The sequence below is a fragment of the Maniola hyperantus genome, chromosome 9 (genome assembly GCF_902806685.2).
Source record: "Maniola hyperantus chromosome 9, iAphHyp1.2, whole genome shotgun sequence".
NCBI classification, from domain to species: Eukaryota; Metazoa; Arthropoda; class Insecta; order Lepidoptera; family Nymphalidae; genus Maniola; species Maniola hyperantus.
The window spans coordinates 11,220,786-11,240,852 of NC_048544.1; the positions used below are offsets into that span (position 1 = coordinate 11,220,786).

Sequence of the window (20,067 nt, forward strand, 5' to 3'; positions counted from 1 at the left end):
ACTTCGAAACCTCGACTTTGGTATTGGTTCAAAAACCACAAGTGCTGCTTTGAGGTTACACCCATCTAATTTAAAAAACTGCATCAAAATCTGTACTGTAATTTCTAAGGAAAATCGTAAGAAACGTTCACACATAAAAGCTCTTATCCCAAACTAATCAAAACTTGATAAAAACAGTAATTTAGAAAGCCTTTAAAAAGCTACTATTAAAACGAAACTGGTCAGTTTATAACTAATTACCTACTCCAAAAAATCTATCAGAATTCTATATTGTCTTTTAAATACAAAACAGTGGTTATACTTATGTATCTACTTATACTTACTTACGAACTAAGACAATTTGTCAAAACCACTCAAATTAAGTAAGTAGGTGTAGGTGTTATCTAACGTAGACGCTATGAAGCGACATCCCGACACATACAAATATAATTTATCATACTCAACGTCTAGAAGTGTAATCAATCCATTGGTTAGTAGCACCAGGCTTTAGTGCAGTTTCAGACTAGCGTTTTGTTCTGCGGGTATTACTTACGCTCGTATTGGCATACGCGCGCGTTTCAAACGCATAATAAATCGAACGCATTCCGATTGCCAGCGTGCTCGCTCGAACCAGTGGATCAGTCAGTAGCAACTAGCAATATGTTAATATGATCAATGACGGTGATGAACAAAAACTTTTTATTTGATAAAAATGTTTTATTATCTTTACACTTCATACAATTGCACAAAATGACTTTAGGTCCTTAAATATTAGGTAGATGATAAAATTCACACTTTGTACGAACTAAACTACTTTTGCGAAAACGTTTCACAATAGTAGTTTGATTATAATAATTAAATATATCAATAACGCTCTGACAAACATAATATTATTTATCAATTCCTCTATAAGTAATATCCATTATAAAGAAAAAGAACATTTTTAATAACCAACCACTTTTTAGTAATAAGGCCCGGTATCCACTTAAGTGGTGCAAAACATTTATATTGTGTCTTCAATCGACATCAGATTTTTAAGAGATTGGTGTGCTAAAGTCTAAACACATATTCGCGTATGTCCACTTTGGTGGATACCAGGCCCAAGGTACATTGACTTTATTGCAATCTTATGAATATCAAGATTTTTACAGCTTTAAAGCCAAGAATATGAATATTTTAAACGTATACGTATATTATGTTTTTTCTATTTGACTTTTGTAGTTACATCATAACCCAATTCCATTGTTTTTAATAAATCGAGTATAGTAGGTACAAAAAATGATATATTATATCCGTATTCATATAACACTTATTTAAATATTATTTTATATATTAATATCCTATTCATATAGGTTTATACAATTACTAGAGGATCCACAGCTCCAGTCAACTAACCGAGACTTGCCTAATTTGGCACTATATTTACTTAAATAACGCAAGTAACAAACACTTCAGTCATTTTATTTAGTAAACGAGTATTATATTTTATCGGAATACTTTCTATTATTTCTACAGTTCATTCATTCCCTTCAAATCTAGAAGTTAAAAGTTAAATTCCAAATGATTTATGTCTTAGTAAATAATTTGGATATTACATTTGATTTGCTTTTTCTGGTTCTTTTTCTTCCTTTAAAGTATAGACAGATCGACGGATCGCGCCACCATCATATCTAGAAGTCGGCACATGATGCAAAACTTCGGGTAGTGATTCTGATTCAGAATTCATTGCAGTCTCTTCTGTGAAATTGCCACTTTCGTCTCGTCAAGATCTCTGCAAAAATTCCGGTGTCAGAATCTTCTGAGTATTACCTTTCAGTATCTTCTCGTGATGCCTCAATCGGTGCACTATTTCATCATGAAGAACGTTGAAACACATCGCCGTCAAAGCCAAACCAGTCATTATGTAAATGGAGCAAAACCAAACGGTACCTGATGATGCACCATTTTTTTGAGTCAACCCAGGAGCTAAGTGTCCAAAACCAATAGTACTGAGGCTCATAAAGCAGAAATAAACACCGTCTATGGGACTCCATCCCTCCAATTGGTATAAAACAAGAGCACCGAAGAAAATGTATGTAAAAATGGCCGCTAGACACAAAGAAATCGGTGCAAGAATAGAAAATCCACGCAGTGACACTTTAGAATCCGTGTCAGCACAGCTCATAGAATCGCAGTCGCGTAGAAAGTTCAGTCCGGTAGCTTTATCTTTAATGGAGTTTGTACTGAGGCTGTTAGCTTGAGACGCAGATATAATGGTACCTGATGGTGAACGTACGTAATATGGTTCTTGCAAATGCAATGTTTGCGTTCTGTAATCATCCTGTCGCCTTTTATCTTTTCGATCCTTAACAGCGATAGTTCTTTCGTCGAGGCAGCAGTAGCCACATTTAGAACAAAGACAACAGCATAATGCTCGACTGAACACACTCCGAGCAAGTCTTGATAGGAGAGCTCCTACGACGGACAGGTATAGAAGTGTTAGTGGGATGCCTATAACAGCATACCCAATTGTAACTGCTTTACCCAAAGCAGTTTTTGGAGCCACACTGCCGTAACCTGTCAACAAAACAAAAGTTGAAGAAATGCAACAAAGTTTCAACTTTATTAAGGGAATATCATAATATTTACCTATAGTAGTTAGAACCGTCAAGGAGTAAAGAAATGCTTTTGCGAAATTCCATTCATAATCATCAGTGACTAAAGCCGGTGCAGATTCCAATGCTCTTGCCCCTCCGTATTGTTCTGATACATCGGCAGCAACCCTCGCCACTAGTTTTTCTTGAAATCTCGCAATTTCTTGAGCAGCGAGTCTCGTCCAATTTTCCTTGTACAGAATATTCAAGGAAACTGTTATTTCCCAGATACTTTCAACTGTTTGTGATCTCAATTCAGCACTTACTTGTGCAATACTGTTATTGACTTTTGGAACAGTATTTGATTTTTTGTTTTCGTTTGCATGATAAGAAGTTGTGGCCAGGGTCTTTTGGTGCACTTTAGCAGCACTACCCTCGATAGCTAGAAATATAAATGCTCCTATTAAAGTGTATATTAGAAGAATTATGAATATTCCCAAGTTGGTAATACATCCAGCAATCAAACTTTTCTTCTTGCTCTTTTTAGTTTTAACACATAAACAACAGGTCGTGACGATGTCGTCATAGTTATCCGTTTTCCCGTTTTTCTTGTACTTTCCATTGACGGTATTCTTTTTCTTATTCTTTTCCATATTTGAATTCAGGGGATTGCACGTGGACACATTTTTTGTTTTTCAATTATGATTCAATTAAATTAGATTTTTTTTCTCATGTAGCCGCAATCTGCAACAAAAATATATATTGGTTAATCATTTGATAAAAACAATTATTTTTAAGAATTTTTTATATTACCATACTTAATCTTTATATTTGTAAATCAATTCATAATACTTTTTAAGTAAAGGTAAGCGAAGGTACTATTCTAAAAATAAAAAACGAAAATTTAAAAGGAAATGTTCCGATTGATATTTAAATGAAATCGGTGATCTGGAACTGATTATTATATGGATAATAGCGATTCCCGTAAACCTGCCCATATAAAGAATTTAATCTGAAATTCAGCAAACGAAAATAAAGTAGCTTGACTAGCAAAAGGCGTGGCAGAGAACGAAGAAAAAGGGGAAAGAAATTCAAAAGAGATATCGTGAATACATACATATGGCATGATGTTTTAGAAAACAACTTAAACATGAGCTTTTCTTGAATAATTCTCTTTTATTGGTTTTTATTTTCGCTAAGTTTAAATCGATACCTTCTTTATTTCTCTTCTTTAAAAGTTATACAACCTTAGGTTTCTGGTTCAAGGTATGTAGGTACATATTATTAGGATATAAATTCTCTAACCTAGGCTATCACCCTAAGGGCATCCTGTTTAGCGGGTCAGGTGTTCGATCCCAGGCATGCACCTTTAACTTTTTGGAGTAGCTTGTGTGTATTTTCACTTGCTTTGTGAAGAAAAACATCGTGGAGAAACCTGCATGCCCGAGCGTTCTCCATAATGTTCTCAAAGGTGTATGAGGCCCGCCAATTCAAGTGCGGATACATGTGCCTGACCACTGTGAAACACAAACCCTTCTCATTCTGTGAGGAGACTCGTACTCAGTAGTGAGCCGGCGGTAGGTTATGATGATGATGATGATATTATGCTCTAACTTACATAATCCATTAGGTATAAAATAATAAAATTTATTGAGCACACAAGGTAAAACCAAAAATTAAAATAATCATAATGGCAAAAGTGGCTGGTAGTGGTAAGGTAAAATCAAAAATTAAAATAATCATAATGGCAAACTGGTTCATAAACAAAGTCAAGCTTACTTAAGCTCCGACGATGTTCAAGTATGGCTTATAGATTACACACTTAGTTCATCCGCTTTAGTTCGCCTAGATGTTTCAAAGAACATTACATTAACGTTATGGCATCCCTTCCGCTACATTAGTCAAAGCTAGCATTGATTACTGAACTTTACTGAAACTTTGTTGATAACATTTTTTAAGGAACTATTAGGTAAAGTAAACCCTTTTAGTTTGTGATCCTTATTCTGTTTAACACAAAACTTGAAATCGAATTGAAAATACTATAAACGAAGCAGATTTCTACCGATTGAGCATTGTGAATGGATAGGTATGCTTCTATTGTAGTCAACTTCATACTCTGGTTCTGGTACTTATACGACCAAAATTAGTAATCAAGCTATTTGTAATCTGTCGATTAGTTACCAAGCAATGTTATTATTTGTCAAAAAATACCACACAATTTTGTGTGATTAATTATATTTATTAATTTCGGCCGATAAAAGAAATAATAATAACAGCTATAATAGTAATTTAAAAAAGTTAAATCGCTCTAAAACCATTAAAATTTCACCGTGCATATTTTAGACATTTAAAGGTCAATATAACAAGCGCCAACTATCTTCAATTTGGACACGAGTTAGAACACTAGGATATACTTCAGTCCAAACTTGACCGACAAAAACATGTCTATGTACATTGTACAGTATACAACCAGAATCACAGTACAACTTTGGCAGAATGAACGACTTTGGTATGAGTTATGATTTAAAAGTTTTTGCTGTGCTAGATGATTGTACAATCCATCAAGTCAGAGTCGGACTCGTACAGGAAGAGTTCCATACCCTACCCCTACGAGTTATTTCTCGTACCCGCGGTACAAGAAAATACACCTTTTTTTTGTCATGGCAGCAATGTTGGATTTTTAGTATTTGTTGTTATAGCGGCAATAGAAATACACATTATGTGGAATTTTCAGGTCTCTACCTATTATGTTTCACGAGATACAGCCCACTGACAGATGGACGGACAGACAGCGGAGTCTTAGTCCATCGTCCTAATTGGCAACCACGCAACGAGTACTTAGATACGATGACCCGATGCGTTTTCGTCGCACGATGAGTTCAAACTTCTGATCTCTTCAGGGTGTCCTAATTGAATAACGATCGTACGATGGGTTTGATCGTCCGATCATGTACCTAATCAAATACACCGATCTCTTTTGAGTGTCCTAATTGATCAAAAGATATCGGTTGGCAATGGAGAGAGCTATGTGATCTCTACGTGATCTAATCAGAAATGAAGAGAAGAGAGAACTAGAGTAACCAACAGCTCAACGGGTTGCGAAGCTGAAGTGGCAATGGGCAGGGCACAAGTTCGTAAAACCAATAGACGTTGGGGTGCCACGGTGCTAGAATGGCGACCTCGCAGCGGAAGACGCAGCGTTGGAAGACCTCCCACTAGGTGGACGGACGACAACAGATGAGTCGCAGAGAGACGCTGGATTCGGGCGGCGCAAGACCATGGCGTGTGGAAGTCCCTACAAGAGACCTATGTCCAGCAGTGGACGTCTATCGGTTGATGATGATGATAATGATGAATTAGTCACGCGTCATCGCGCGAGCACGGCAACGCGAGGGGGGGGAGTTAAAATTTGTGTTCACCAGTTCTGAAGGACCATAGAAAACAGGTCGTATTCGTTATCAAGGGAAATAATCTATTCAAAAATAAAAATAAATATTTTTATTTTTCATTTCGCGAACTTTTCAACCTCCTTCATTTTATTTTTCCTTCGCCAGATTTTTATAAATCTTCGCCGTTTTTAGGGTTACGCACCTCAAAAGGAAAAACGGAACCCTTATAGGATCACTTTGTTGTCTGTCTGTCTGTCTGTCTGTCTATCCGTCTGTCTGTCTGTCGAGAAACATACAGGGTACTTCCCGTTGACCTGGAATCATGAAATTTGGCAGGTAGGTAGTTTTTATAGCAAACATTAGGGAAAAAATCTTAAAAGCGTGAATTTGTGGTTACATCACCCAAAAAAAATTAAATTGTGGTTATGAACTAATAATTAGTATTTTCAATTATCAAAGTAAGATAACTACATCAGGGGTATCATATCAAAGGGCTTCACCAGTGGATTCTAAAACAGATTTTATTTATTTTTATGAATCATAGTTTTTGATTTATCGTGTCGTTAAAATGTGGAAAAAATACGACTGTAGGTACCTACTACGGAACCCTCGGTGCGCGAGCCTGGCTCGCACTTGACTGGGTTTTTCATCTAGTGACGATAGGCATAATATAAGTACTCTTAGGCGGCAATCACCAAGGCGTATACGACATTAGGGGTCTCATAAAAAATAACAAGGGGGAGGAAAATTGTATCGCGGTGAATGCACGGCTCAGCAGACTCCTTAATCATGCAGGATTTTGTCATACAATTACATTGTTGTGCTTCTAAAAACACGGCAGGCTTTTGAAAACCGCTTGTTCCAGCCTTACAATAGGATCATGTACCTAGTCGTACCTATACAATAGGTACAACAGCCTACCTACCAGCTATACTTATACTTATAGCCTACTTAGGTATGTAATTTTGTTTTATTTTATAAAACGCATTCATTTAAAAGAATGTACAAAACGTTCCGTGCACAGTTTTTATTCGGATAGTGGTGGCAAAAATCCATTGCCAGGTATCTCAACTCTCAATTGATAAAGGAAAATTGAGCATCGATCGATGATTATCCAATATTTTAGAGTCTTAGCATCCCTAACTCCTAACGTCCCATTAAACTCTCTATCCAATTTTGAATGAGTCATTTTTAAATAATCGAGTACTTAGTTACCATGGAACGCGATTCCTGGCCAAAAAATTCGCAGGTCTTCGTGCCACGTAGAAAGGCAAGAGTGAATATTGCTACTTCAAGGCAAGCGCGATCCAACCTAGAACTTATTCGTTTTCATCATTGAAGTTGGAAGGCCACCGTATGGTTTCCATTAATCGTGAAGCGCAAGCAAGTTTCATAAAAAAAAGTTTCTAACAAAGCCATAGAAACCATTGTTATCAACAATTTTTATATTCAATAACTACACCCGGAATAATTATTACAGTGATCCTTAACTAATAAAACAGTGCACGCACAGCAGATGGAAACCTGCCCAGAAAGAAGAAAAAAGGAAGAAGGAAAGAAAGAAACTTACGTACAAGGAGACCCGATCGCAAATGAAATGGGATAAGGGCGAGGGAAAGAGGAAGAAAGAAAGAATAAATGAAAGAATCTTTAAAATATTTCGAAGGCGATTTTGATTGCGAGTGCTTTATGCAATTACCCCCAAGCTCAAAGCTCGCAAGTTTGCAGTTCAGAACTAATCGGTAACTTTGGCTCTCCATATGAGAACTTTATGCAGATTAAGACGATAATGACCTCAGCGATATTACAAGTCGTATCTCCGAAATGCCTTGAGAGTGATAATATATTCAGGTACCATGACTTTGTGTTTACCGATACCTGTGCTGATACCCAGTTGGTAGGTTGGGTACCTAAATATAATCCATACTCATACACGCATAGACGTGAAAGTCTGTCTGTCTATCTGTCTGTCTGTCCGTCTGTCTGTCTGTCTGTTTGTATGTCTGCTAGCTTTTTACGGCCCATCCGATCGGTTTACCCGATTTTAATGAAATTTGGTACAGAGATAGCTTGCACGGAGCAGGACATATAAGCTACTTTTGATCCCGAGATCCCGAAAATCAACGAGTTCCCACGGGATTTTAAAAAACCTAAATCCACGCGGACGAAGTCGCGGGCATCATCTAGTTTTATCTAATGCAAACATGCATAACCATCTCTTTTTATTTTGTTTGTACAGTAAGTGATTTATTATCATGAACAACCTATCGCTGGTCCACTACTGAGCACGGGTCTCCGCTCAGAATGAGAAGGGCTTAGGCCCATAGTCCACCACACTGGCAAAGTGCGGATTGGCAAACTTCACACACCTTTGAAAATATGTGCTTTTTAAGACTATAAACACTAGACCTGCTAAGATCATGCGCAAGCACTGTGTGGACATAGCAACTTGGGTACAACATCAACCTACCAAATATTGCTAATCTCTTCCAAACGTAACTCACAATATTGCAAAGTAATAAAATTATTAAAGCAACGTTCGTCCCATGTAGGTAGGTATGTAGTGATATTCTAACATTGAACGAGAATCAGATCTGAGAATAATGTTTTCTTTTTCCTCACTTGCTTTAGAATTCTTAGCGGCGCCAGATCAGCACACAGCATTTTGTCACCTAATCAGTATTTTGTTCAAGAGTTCAATAATATCTACAGCTCCTATCGTGAACCAAGTTCTACGCGTAAATCAGTTTTTGTTCCGTATAAATTCATACTACGTAACTAAGAGGTAAGTTTAGTTCAGCATAATATGGAAACTTCGGCCAGATTAAGGCCGCATCGATTGCAGTAGCGTTACCATCTTGAAACTGCCTTCGGTTACGTTACAGTCTGGCAGTTTCAATATCATAAAAGTAGTTTATACCTACTTTTAAAAGCAAGTACCTGGAATTGATGAATGAATGAATATAAAAGCAGAGATAGAGCAGTCAAAATGCTAGGTAATAGAAATACATTAAATAATATAAGGCAAAAGTTTGTATGTGTTTATGTTTGTTACTGCTTCACGCCACAATGCCTGAACCGATGTGGCTGAAATTTGAAATAGAAATAGCTTATACCCTGACTTAACACATAGGCTACTTTTTACAAAAACAAGAATTCCCGCAGGATTTTTAAAACCTATATCCACGCGGACGAAGTCGCGGGCATTATCTAGTATAATATTATGTTTACAGTGGGTCGGGATTTTATTTCTAGTTAGCTAAGTACGTATTTGTACACCTATTCCATCAAATATCCATTTTAGTATTATGAATGTAAAATTGTGTCCGTCTGTCTGTAACTGTCGGCCCACGCGTTTAATCGATTTTCATGTTTGGTACAGGCAGCTTGCATTCTGTGCTTCATAGGCTTTGCTTTATATTACGAAACATCAAACAGTTACCCCAGGATTTAAAAAAACTTTAATACTTGCGATAAAAGTCGCAGGTCATTAAGTAGTATAATATTATAAGATTCACAATATTTAAAAAAACCCGTTAAGTTTCAATAATTAACAGCTTTTTGTTTTTAAAAACTTGAGGAAAATAACATCAGGAAAACAAAAATAAAATTCATTTTCAAACCAAATCTTTGAATACTTAGTAAGTACCTTCAAAACTTTATCGGCCGTAAATAATCAAAATAAATTATCGCAGCCCTTTTTGCTGAGCGCTGAGGGCGAAAATATAAGGAAAAGAAAAAATTTACATCCTTTTATCTTTTATTTCAAAAATTAAAGAGATTGTCTTTTATTCTTTCTTAATTTCATATTTCAACTTCCTTCTTTTGAAAAAGTTTACGACAATTACAGTACCTACCAAAAGCCATATTAATAAAACTGCCTTAAAATTTTACATGTACTAGGTAGGTATCTAGATGATGATGATGACCGCGACTTCGTCCGTCTTTATCTAACTATCTGAAATAAACAGCACACAAAGTCTGTGTCCACTCTCCAGGAAATGTATATCCATAAGAAAAATCATATGAATGCGTTGATCTGTTGGTCTGCATAATTAAAGGACAAACGCCTGAAAAATGGCATGATATCCCGCAGGAATTGTTTGTTTTTTCGGAATAAAAAGTAGCCTTTGTTTATAATAATAATAGGTTTTTAACTATATCCTAGCAAAAAACTACTTTCATCTTTTGCTTGGATCCTTTGCGACGTGATTGCCTTGACAAACCAATAAACAAACATACTTACTTTCGCATTTATAGTATAGGTAGTGATTTCGGAATTTATGCCTACGAATCTACGTCTGTAGAAACGCAGGGTAATGAAATAACTCATTTAAATTGGAATAGAGATTTCAATGGGACATTAGGCGTTCGGGGGATGCTAAAGCTCCTGTAATATTGGATTATATCACTGATTTATGCAGAATCTTTATCGGCGGCGACACCTGAAATTGGATTTTATCGCCCGCGGCAAAAGGGACGGAAAAGATTTGATTTTGCCCATTATTTATTACACGGAATGAATCTTCGGTTTTGGTTTAACGTGATTAGCGGATATTCCAACATTTGTTTGAGTCATTATAAATCGTTAGTATAATAATAATAAAAAACTAGCGCATCCTACTTATGCGCGGTTGAAGTAAAAACAAAATGCGCGCGGGAAATTTTTTCAAAATATTGTGTCGGCAAAAGGATTTTTGTCATAACCAATAGTTCTTGCATTTCACGAAGGCGAGTAACTCATGCTAGTGTTTAAGTCGTATCGGTATACGGAAGGTACAGTAAATGTCTGCGTTTGCGAGCGCTTGCACGCGAGTGATTGGTCCGACATGCACGCACACGTACGTAATGTCCGTGTACACGACGTAACCACAAGTAAAGTTCACTCGCCTTCATGAATTGCATGAACTCTACATATTAATAATTTAAAAAATAGAGTTTTTAATTCATGTCTTAGGACACTAATTATTTTCAAACAACCTTGACAAAAGCAAGCAGCCTCAAAACGTTCGGCACAAAATAAGTAGACAGTCGCATGCTGCAACACAAAGTTAATATTTCACTAGCATGCTGCATTTTCGAATGTTGCTTGGGCGTAAAACAGCCTTTATGTATACTGTACTATTATATAAGATTACTAATTTAAAAATAGAGTAGGTAAATTTAAAATTGGATACTAGTAGGTAGCTTTCACGACGCAGGCACACAATGTTTTATATTGAAGTACCTACAAAGAAATAGTAGAGAAAGAGTCCTGCATGATTAAGGAGTGTTCTGAGCCGTGCATTCACCAGGGCACAATATCCTTCCCCTTGTTATTTTTTATGAGACTTGCCATAATACATGTTTGCCGGACGATAGCTGATATAACGCCGGCGAAAGTGAAAATATCGCTTAAATAAGTCTATGAAGTACGCTTAGACTTATAATATTTATCTGAGAGCTTTCTTAGATAAATATTACAAGGAAAATAGAATAGTATAAGATGTTATACTTAATAATGAAAGATGCCTACGAAGAAAATGTAAACAATTATCTTTAACTAGCTGGCCCGGCGAACTTCGTACCGCCTGGAAGTCGATTCTATTTTTAAAAAAAAATCTCTCCGTAAAAATCCTCGTACTTCAAGGAATATTATAAAAAAAGAATTAGCGAAAGCAGTTCAGCGGTTGTCGAGATTTGCGATGAGCAACACATTTAGTGATTCATTTTTACATTATAGATTTAACTTATTGCACTTTTTAAGGTTACCTACCTCAAAAGGGAAAATGAGCCATTTTTGAATCATTTTGTTGTATGTCCTTTTTCTCAGGAAGTCGTGGAGGTGCGATTACAAAGTTATATTTGCAGTTAGAGATAATTTAAGCAACAAAATATAATTACACGTATCCATTCTATGGTACACGTTTATTATTCTGTAAGTTGTTGTCACGTAAGTAACTTACGTAATTAATTGTGAACTTTACTTACTATTGTAAATGTAGTAATGAGAGTGTTTACATTAGTAAAGTCGTAAGTTAATCACTAAGCAATAGTACGCGACAGGGCGAGATAGCAATCGGGGTGTGAGGCGGAGGGACGCCCCGCACACCTGCCCGTCACCCGCGCTATCCCGCACCTGGTTAGCGTGGGACTGTGCACTGTGCAGGTGTGGGGGCCGTCCCGCATGCCCACCCTGATTGCCATCTCAACCCGTCGCGTACTATACCTACTTACGTGCGTAAAATTAACAGATCGGCGGCCTTAGGGCGTTTGTGCACTCATCCGTATTCGGTTCTTATCCGTATTCTTCGAATTCTTCGAAGTGGGCGTCATACAAATACATAATATAGGTACATTCGATTCGAATATTTTCACGAATCCGTCAATTCACGAATGACTGCACAAAGGCCCAAAGGACCAATTTTTAACTGCCACAACATAGTTAATATTTAACTGAAAAATGACGTTTTGATAGTTTTTAAAAATATTTTTATTTGGCGACTGGACAATCAGCCCTAAAAGCCAAGAACGCCAGAGCTGAGTCTGACAGTGCATGGCGTAATTTCTAATACTTACTATTCCGAAGAAAATGTAAAGAAATTAGACTATACATTGATGTAAGATTTTTTTACACCTTTATTACGTGTTCCAAACGCCTCCGTGATCGAAACTTCATAGTCGCTGATCTTTCCTCCCTGTGTTGGGGACAAAACACAGAGAAACTTTTAGCTTTTATATAACCCGTTTTATGCCCGACAATTCCCGATAGTACCCGTACCTATGTAGGTACTCGTAGATACTGGCTGAAATATTCTGCACTTGTAACATGTCGACACGTAGACGCCTAGGAACAGCTACCAATTTAACAGAACACTAGCTGGATACTTGAAATTGTGAAGCAAAATTGCATCGAGAGTTCTAGAGTGGTACAACTACATGAGTTGTCGTAGAACACTTGTTTTTTTTATTTTTTAGGGTTCCGTATCCAAGGGATGCAAACTGGACCCTCATTACTAAGCCTCCGCAGCCGCTGGCTGTATCTCGAGAACCGATTATGGTTCGCGGAGGTACAGAGTTGAAATTTTCACAGAATGTGTATTTCTAAAACAACTTCTAGAGCCTCAATAGCTCAACCGGTCTATACCGGTCCACTCCTATGAGTGGACTGAAAACCGAAAGGTCGACAGTTCGAACCCCGCCCGTTGCACTATTGTCGTACCTACTCCTAGCACAAGCCTGACGCTTAATTGGAGAGGAAAGGGGAATATTAGTCATTTAATATGGCTAATATTCTTTAAAAAAAAAAAAAAAAAAAAACTAGGGAACTTTCTGATTTAATTCCGAAACTCCAAGCATCGCTCTCTCCATCGCCCACTAAATGACTCTGAACTTTCTTATCATATCCATAGTTAGCGATCATGTCTCGGATCCCCTACGAAAAACCACTAGTGATGAAGGAACCCCCCCTAGAGTAAAAGCTGTTTCAAGGTTAAGGCGTCATCGTCACGGACGAGGTAATGCGGCGAGAATCTCGCCATGCCACCAAATTCGATACAACTCTTATAAGCCAAGCTCCACAGCCCGATACTATCTCCAACGCTTCCAACGACTGTATAGGATGCGACAGGTTGAGATAGCAATCGGTGTATGAAACGGGGGGATGCCGCGCACACCCGCACGTCACCCGCGCTCGCCCGCACCTTGTTAGTGCGGGTGTGCGGGGCGTTCCCTCCCCGATTGCGATCTCGACCTGTCGCGTACTATAGATCGGACTCGTTGCGATTCCCTCACCCGTGGAGATGGCACCCAACAAATGCCAACAAGTCACAGTTGGCATTTGTTGGGTGCAACACACTCGATGCCGAATGCCTTATGTAGGTATTGAATGAACCTGTCCAATACGTGGCCGGAGTGAACAACTTCCAATTATATTGAACAGGCAGCGTCGACTACCGTCTAATTAAATTGGTTGTGCAGTTTTGACACATAAAATATCTTGTTAGTTGTAAATGCACACAAAAACTTTAATTATTAATAACATAAGCTGTGATAGCCTAGTGGTTAGGACGTCCGCCTTCTAATCAGAGGTTGGGGGTTCGATCCTAAATTCGAATTATGTGCGTTTTAATTAATTAAATGTCTGCTTTAACGGTGAAGGAAATCATCGTTAGGAAACCTGCATGGATGAGAGTTCTGCATAATGTTCTCGAAGGTGTGTGAAGTCTACCAATCCGCACATGGCCAGCGTGGTAGACTATCGCCAAAACCCTTCTCACTCTGAGAAGAGACCCGTGCTCTGTTGTGAGCCGGCGATGGGTTGATTATGATGATGATGAATATTGGTAACTGACGCCTGCGAATTTGCTGACTTGGATTTAGGTGGATTTAGGTTTTAGAAAATCCCGAGGGAACTATTTCATTTTCCGAAATAAAAAGTAGCCTATGTCCATCTCCGAGTTGCAATCTATCTTTGTACTAAACTTTATCAAAATGTGATAGATACCTAGGTAGACAAACTTTCGCATTCGTAGCTTTTGCCTGTCTTCGATCATTAAATTAAGTATTATGTGTATGTATGTATAATTAATAATAATATTTCCTCATAGCCTTCGATGGAGCAATTTGTTTGTCTGTAAAATTAACAATTGGGGCTCTAGTCTCGTAGCTCTAGCGTAGTAGTCTCTACGCTAGGGACACTAAGTATAAAAAGAACTATAAATACCTACGAATCTTATTTGATAACTAGCTTATGCTTACGACTTCGTCCGCGTGGGCTACACATTTCAAACTCCTATTTTTCCCCTTTAGGTGTAGAATTTTCAAAAATCCTTTCTTAGCGGATTTCTCCCTCATAATAGCTATCTGCATGCCGAATTTCAGCCCGATCCGTTCAGTAGTTTGAGCTGTGCGTTCATAGATCAGTCAGTCAGTCAGTCACCTTTTCCTTTTATACATATAGAAGTATCTGAAAAATATCAAATAACAATCTCATAAAATACCGCCACAAACTAATTTGAATGTCTAACTTGACGACCAATGAAATCGAACCTCATTTTTTTCTTTTCTGTACATTTCTCATAGTTAGAGTATAATATTATTCGACTGAGTTATTCATACTGAAGTGATTTTCTTGGAACGTTTTGAGGAGAGGAATTATTTATGTTATTATCAGCTTTCAATATGGGTATATTTTAAATGAGAGGTTTATTGGTCCTTATAATATAATATACTTACCTACCCAATCACTAAAATAACCTCACTTAAGAAAACATTTTCAAGACTCTACAACCTAATAAAAATAAATAAATACCTACTGGGGAAAATTTACAAGACTTGAAATATTATAATTCCTACTTTCGGCTACTATTTTATATTATATTTAGGTTTGGAATTTTTTGACTAATTCAGAAAATAAATTTTGTTTTCGTTTGCTTTCACGTGCTTTCTTGTATCTGTGCTATAAATGTATCTATTATAATGTAATATTATGTTAATTACTTATTGGGTTTATTAAAGAATTAGAATAGTGCTTACGTGTACTTACTGCTTCGTTGAATCTACCATTCTGTTTTAATTTATTGTTGTTGCTGTGACACAGCTGAAAATTAGTGCCCTGCATGTTATGCCCGTTTACTGCAGGTGTTTGAGGGCAATTATAAACTGTATGCTGAGCTATTTATTTTTTCAGATACAGTTAGCCCTTGACTGGTGGTAAGTGATGATGTAGTCTAAAATGGAAGCGGGCTAACCTGGAAGGGGTATGGCAGTTTTTATTAAACCCATGCCCCTTTTGGCTTCTACGCGGCATCGCACCAGAACGCTGAATTGCTTGGCGGCACGACTTTGCCGATAGGCTGGTAACTCCAACCAGACCAGACCAGAAATTTAGAACTTATAAAATTCCAAACCCCTGTCAGGAATTAAACCCGGGACCTCCCACTAATAAGACCACAGAGCTTACCACTGCGCCAGGGAGGTCGTAGAAAGTTGTGCAGTGTACACCTATTCTGGGTAGGTAGTGTCACTGATGAAAAATCTTATGAAGTAAACTGCACCTAAGTGTATTGGATTATTTATATTTTATACCCTCGAAGCATCCTCGGTTGAATAGATAGATAGAAAAACTTTATTGCACACAAACCCAGGACAAAAACATAGATAGATTTTAATTAATGAGGTGTCTGTCGTTTAGTCCTAGCCCTGCGATGATTATGCTAGGTTTTGTTTTTATGAAACCAATAAATACGTTATTGTATGAAGATTTCAAATCACGATGTCTCCTCTACCTATCCGACAGATTTACCGCAACGATAACTAAGCTCACATTAACTTTCAAAGTTACTGTATAGATCATTAGATGGTAGGCATAGGGTCGTGTAGGACAGATACGTCGCAGGTTCTAAATACCTGCAAATTACAGACTCATTAAATTTTAAAAAGCCCGTTGCCTCTACCTACCGACTAAAATTCTCGCCAAAGCTAAGCAGGTCAAGAGTTCTTTCTGTAAATAGTTCGTGTGTTCATTTTAATTTTTCAAATGCATTAAACACGGAAATAGACTGCTTTAATGCCGCATTAATGGAACTCCAATTATGAGAGGAATTCAACTCGGATCTTGCCCAGGCCAGCGAAATATGAGAGGCAAGTGACACATACTATTTTGACCTCTACACTTTACAATATAGGGTATATTTTACTGTACAAGGACAGCACTGTAACTACAAGTCCACTGTATTAACAGTTCTTTTGTATGTCACACGTATAAGTGGCTTTTCCACAAAGAACAAGCGAACTGGAGAGTGGTTCAAAGAGCTTTTTTTTTAATTTTTATAAACATTTTTCATGTACTAAAAATATATTTATTTATGAAAACAGTAAAAGTCGTACGAAACGAACAAAAGCTTTTGGGCATTGGCGAAACATTGGATTATTGTTGGGAACTAAAATAGAGATAAAAATAACATCGGCAACGCAATGGTTTGTTCGAGGTTTGTAGGTAGGTACTATTATTTTTTAAGTAAATAAGGCACATGTATAAAACATTTTTATACATATTGTTCATCTATGTATATAATAATTTTAATATAATCTACCTGTCTACTAATCATCATCATCATTATCATCAACCCATCGCTAGCCCAATACTGAGACCGGTCTCCTCTCAAAAGAGAATTGCCTTGGCCATAGTCCGCCACGTCGGCCCAGTGCGGATTGGCAGACTGTATCAACCTACATATTATAATACATATCTAAATATTATGTCTAAATGTTACAACAAGAAAAATCACCTACAATTGACCAGGCCGTATGGTCTACAACCTTTGGCTTTGAGGGGATGAATTGAACAACTTCTGCGTACATGTTACTAATGCATAATTTATTTATAAAATAAAATGTACTTAACACATAAAATCTATAATGTCGATAATCTATTTTTACGAAAACTGTTTCACCTACTTATTTTACTAAACGACCAAGTCAAAGAAAAGAGAAGAGTAGAAAAATCATATGTTTTGTAAGTTGTGGCCACACATCACAATCATGTTATACTAATTAAGAGTTGGGGGGTTATCCCGGCGCTTAAAGCCAAAATGCCTCAAGATGGTCTCAAGAAGACGCGCCAAAATAAACTGTCATAATAATGTGGCACAACTCAAGTCCACGATCTAAACAATCAATCTAAATCAGTATCGGTTGAAATTAATACCTAATCAATCTATCTATAATCAGGCGAGAAGTTGCTTAGCAACTTAGTTATTAGTCAGAAGTTGTACTAATTTTTAACTTAGATAGACATAGACTAGCGCTTGGCTGCAATCAGACCTTTTGGCAAGTGATGATGCAAACTAGCGCGCTTGCCTAGAAGATGCCTATTCACTCTTGACTTGAAGATACCTATATTAATATTGGAGGGTTTTATTATGATATTTTGCGTCTTTTCTATCAAAAAATCTTACTAAGACGTTGCTAAGGCGACAAATAGATTGATTACTAATTTCAGTCGCAAGTCTGGTTTATTTTCAAAATGTTCAAGTTTTATAAATGTACACAGAATAATGGTAATTTTTTTTCACTAAGTATATTTATATTTACACTTCAAAACTACTAAATCAGCTAAGTAATCCACAAGCTGACTAAGAGTTTACTTACCATATTAAAAGGTCTAGGTGACACATATCCCAATGTTCTAAATGTAATATCCCATTATCCTTATTCATCTTGCTTTCTCAAAAAGTTATTCAAGAATTAGTGCAGCCTGGTTTTGTAAGAAAATGCAGAAAACACAATTAAGTCTCGTAATATATTGCAGTCACTCATGTTCACTGATTTGAACTGATCTGTCAACAACCAAAAACCTAAGCGGATGGAATTAGCCATCTATGCATTAAAACACCCATTGTTCAAAAAAAATCGCTCTGTTTTCGAATTCCGAACTTCAATAGTGCTTACTTAATTCCTTTTCCGGTTAAATTATTACGAATATTTTTATTTATTACACAGCTAACTCACTACAATGAGTTTAGAGCCGGGCTCTTTCCGCCATCTTTGAAATTTTACAGCGCATGCGTAATGTATTTTTCCAGTGACATGCGCTTTGAATGTCCACCAAGGTTTCAGTTTTTGCAAACTTGAACAGGCTTTAACTTAGGGCCAGTTGCATTTCGGGTTGTCAAAGTTACGTAATAGTTACCGTTAAACTTTGAACAATACCGATATATTTTGTCAAAAAGCTACTTAATTGGGTTAATAAGTCAAGCTTTGTTAATGGACTAAGAGCCCATGAGAGCGACTGATGAAGTCTGGATAGTGGTGGCTTTTTTTATTATTATTCAGATACAAGTTAGCCCTTGACCTCACCTGGTGGTAAGTGACGATGCAGTCTAAAATGGAAGCGGCTAACCTGGAAGGAGTAGTAGGTATGGCAGTTTTTATTAAACCCATACCCTCTTTCGTTTCTAGTTGGCATCCTGTCTGCCTGTCTATCTTTTACCATTACTTCGCACGTCCACTTAGCTGATTTCTTGATGAGCCCATCGTTGGCCCACTACTGAGTACGGATCTCCTCTCAGAATGAGAAGAGATCCTTACCAAATCTGCCACACTCACTTGGGTGAGTGTGACACCGCACTAGTGCGAATTAGCAGACTTCGTACACTTTTAAGAACATATATGGAGAGCTCTTAGGCATGCAGGTTTCCTCACGATGTTTTCGTTCATCGTTAAAGCAAGCGATATCTTATTGCTTAAAACGCACCTAGCTCAGAAAAGTTGGGGGTGCGTGCCCAACATCGAACCCCCGACCTCCCAAATATTATAGAAGGCTGAAGTTTTAACCCGCTATTACCAGTCCATTAGTACCTACCTATAAAAGTGCTTTTCAGGAAAAACCGTATTCTATGAAGCTGTTAAAACTTAAAATTAGTATAACAGGGCATCAACCATAAAACTTTTGATAATTTTATGGGAAAATAAGTACCTACCTACCATCTACCTGAGATAAGATGAGGTAACTAACATAACAGTTACGAACTACTATTTAAAGCTATTTCAGATAGATTAGTTGAGTGTACATTATTCAGCTGGTAGATCACAACAAACACAACGTCCCTGGAGAGTTGACTCGTATACAACTTGTTAATTTGGTTTATTTTACACTACCGGAAATAGGTAAGGTACAAAATTATTGATCACTTTCGTGATTAAAATATATCTAGAAAATAATATAAGTAAGTGGGTAAGCAAATATTACGCTGACTCACAATGTTAGTGTCATGAAAAATCTGTATTTTTGAAATAAATATTTAATAGATTAAATCATTTATAATTTTTATTCTAATTTTTTAAGACCAGTTGTTTAACAGATACTTAGTTGAAGTTAGATTTAAAACATAGCAAAGTTGATTGCAAAAGTCAGTACCTATATATTCATTCATACCAAGATCATAATTGCTAAGATCAAAAGGTAAAATATTGGTCCAAAGTTATAAACTTAGAGCCTGTGAGGGCCAGACCTTCGTTATTTTAAAAAACCTTCGTTATTTTAAAAAAATTCGCATTGATATATTTGATATTTCTTTATTCTTATAGCTAGGTACTATAAATAGGTTTTTCGCTATACTAACATTCACAGCTTACTCAAGTAG

At 37.0% G+C, this 20,067-nt stretch overlaps 1 protein-coding gene across 1 annotated transcript; it reads right to left on the reverse strand.

The window, feature by feature from the left end:
* Positions 1 to 1,594: 1,594 nt before the first annotated feature.
* LOC117985397 (potassium channel subfamily K member 18-like) lies at positions 1,595 to 18,528 on the reverse strand. The gene is made up of 3 exons (XM_034972099.2): positions 18,074 to 18,528; positions 2,608 to 3,296; positions 1,595 to 2,535 (listed from the first exon to the last, which is right to left on the reverse strand). The coding sequence occupies exons 2-3, from the start codon at positions 3,203 to 3,205 to the stop codon at positions 1,742 to 1,744; spliced, it is 1,392 nt and encodes a 463-aa protein (XP_034827990.1). The 5' UTR covers positions 3,206 to 3,296; positions 18,074 to 18,528; the 3' UTR covers positions 1,595 to 1,741.
* Between the last annotated feature and the right edge of the window lie 1,539 nt (positions 18,529 to 20,067).

What these genes read in the sequence shown, in the direction of transcription:
- LOC117985397 (XM_034972099.2), bottom strand. Translation starts at nt 3,205, where the DNA reads ATGGAAAAGAATAAGAAAAAGAATACCGTCAATGGAAAGTACAAGAAA. An exon ending in GACGGTTCTAACTACTATAG is followed by an intron (nt 2,536 to 2,607) that starts GTAAATATTATG and finishes TTTTGTTGACAG; the next exon opens with GTTACGGCAGTGTGGCTCCA.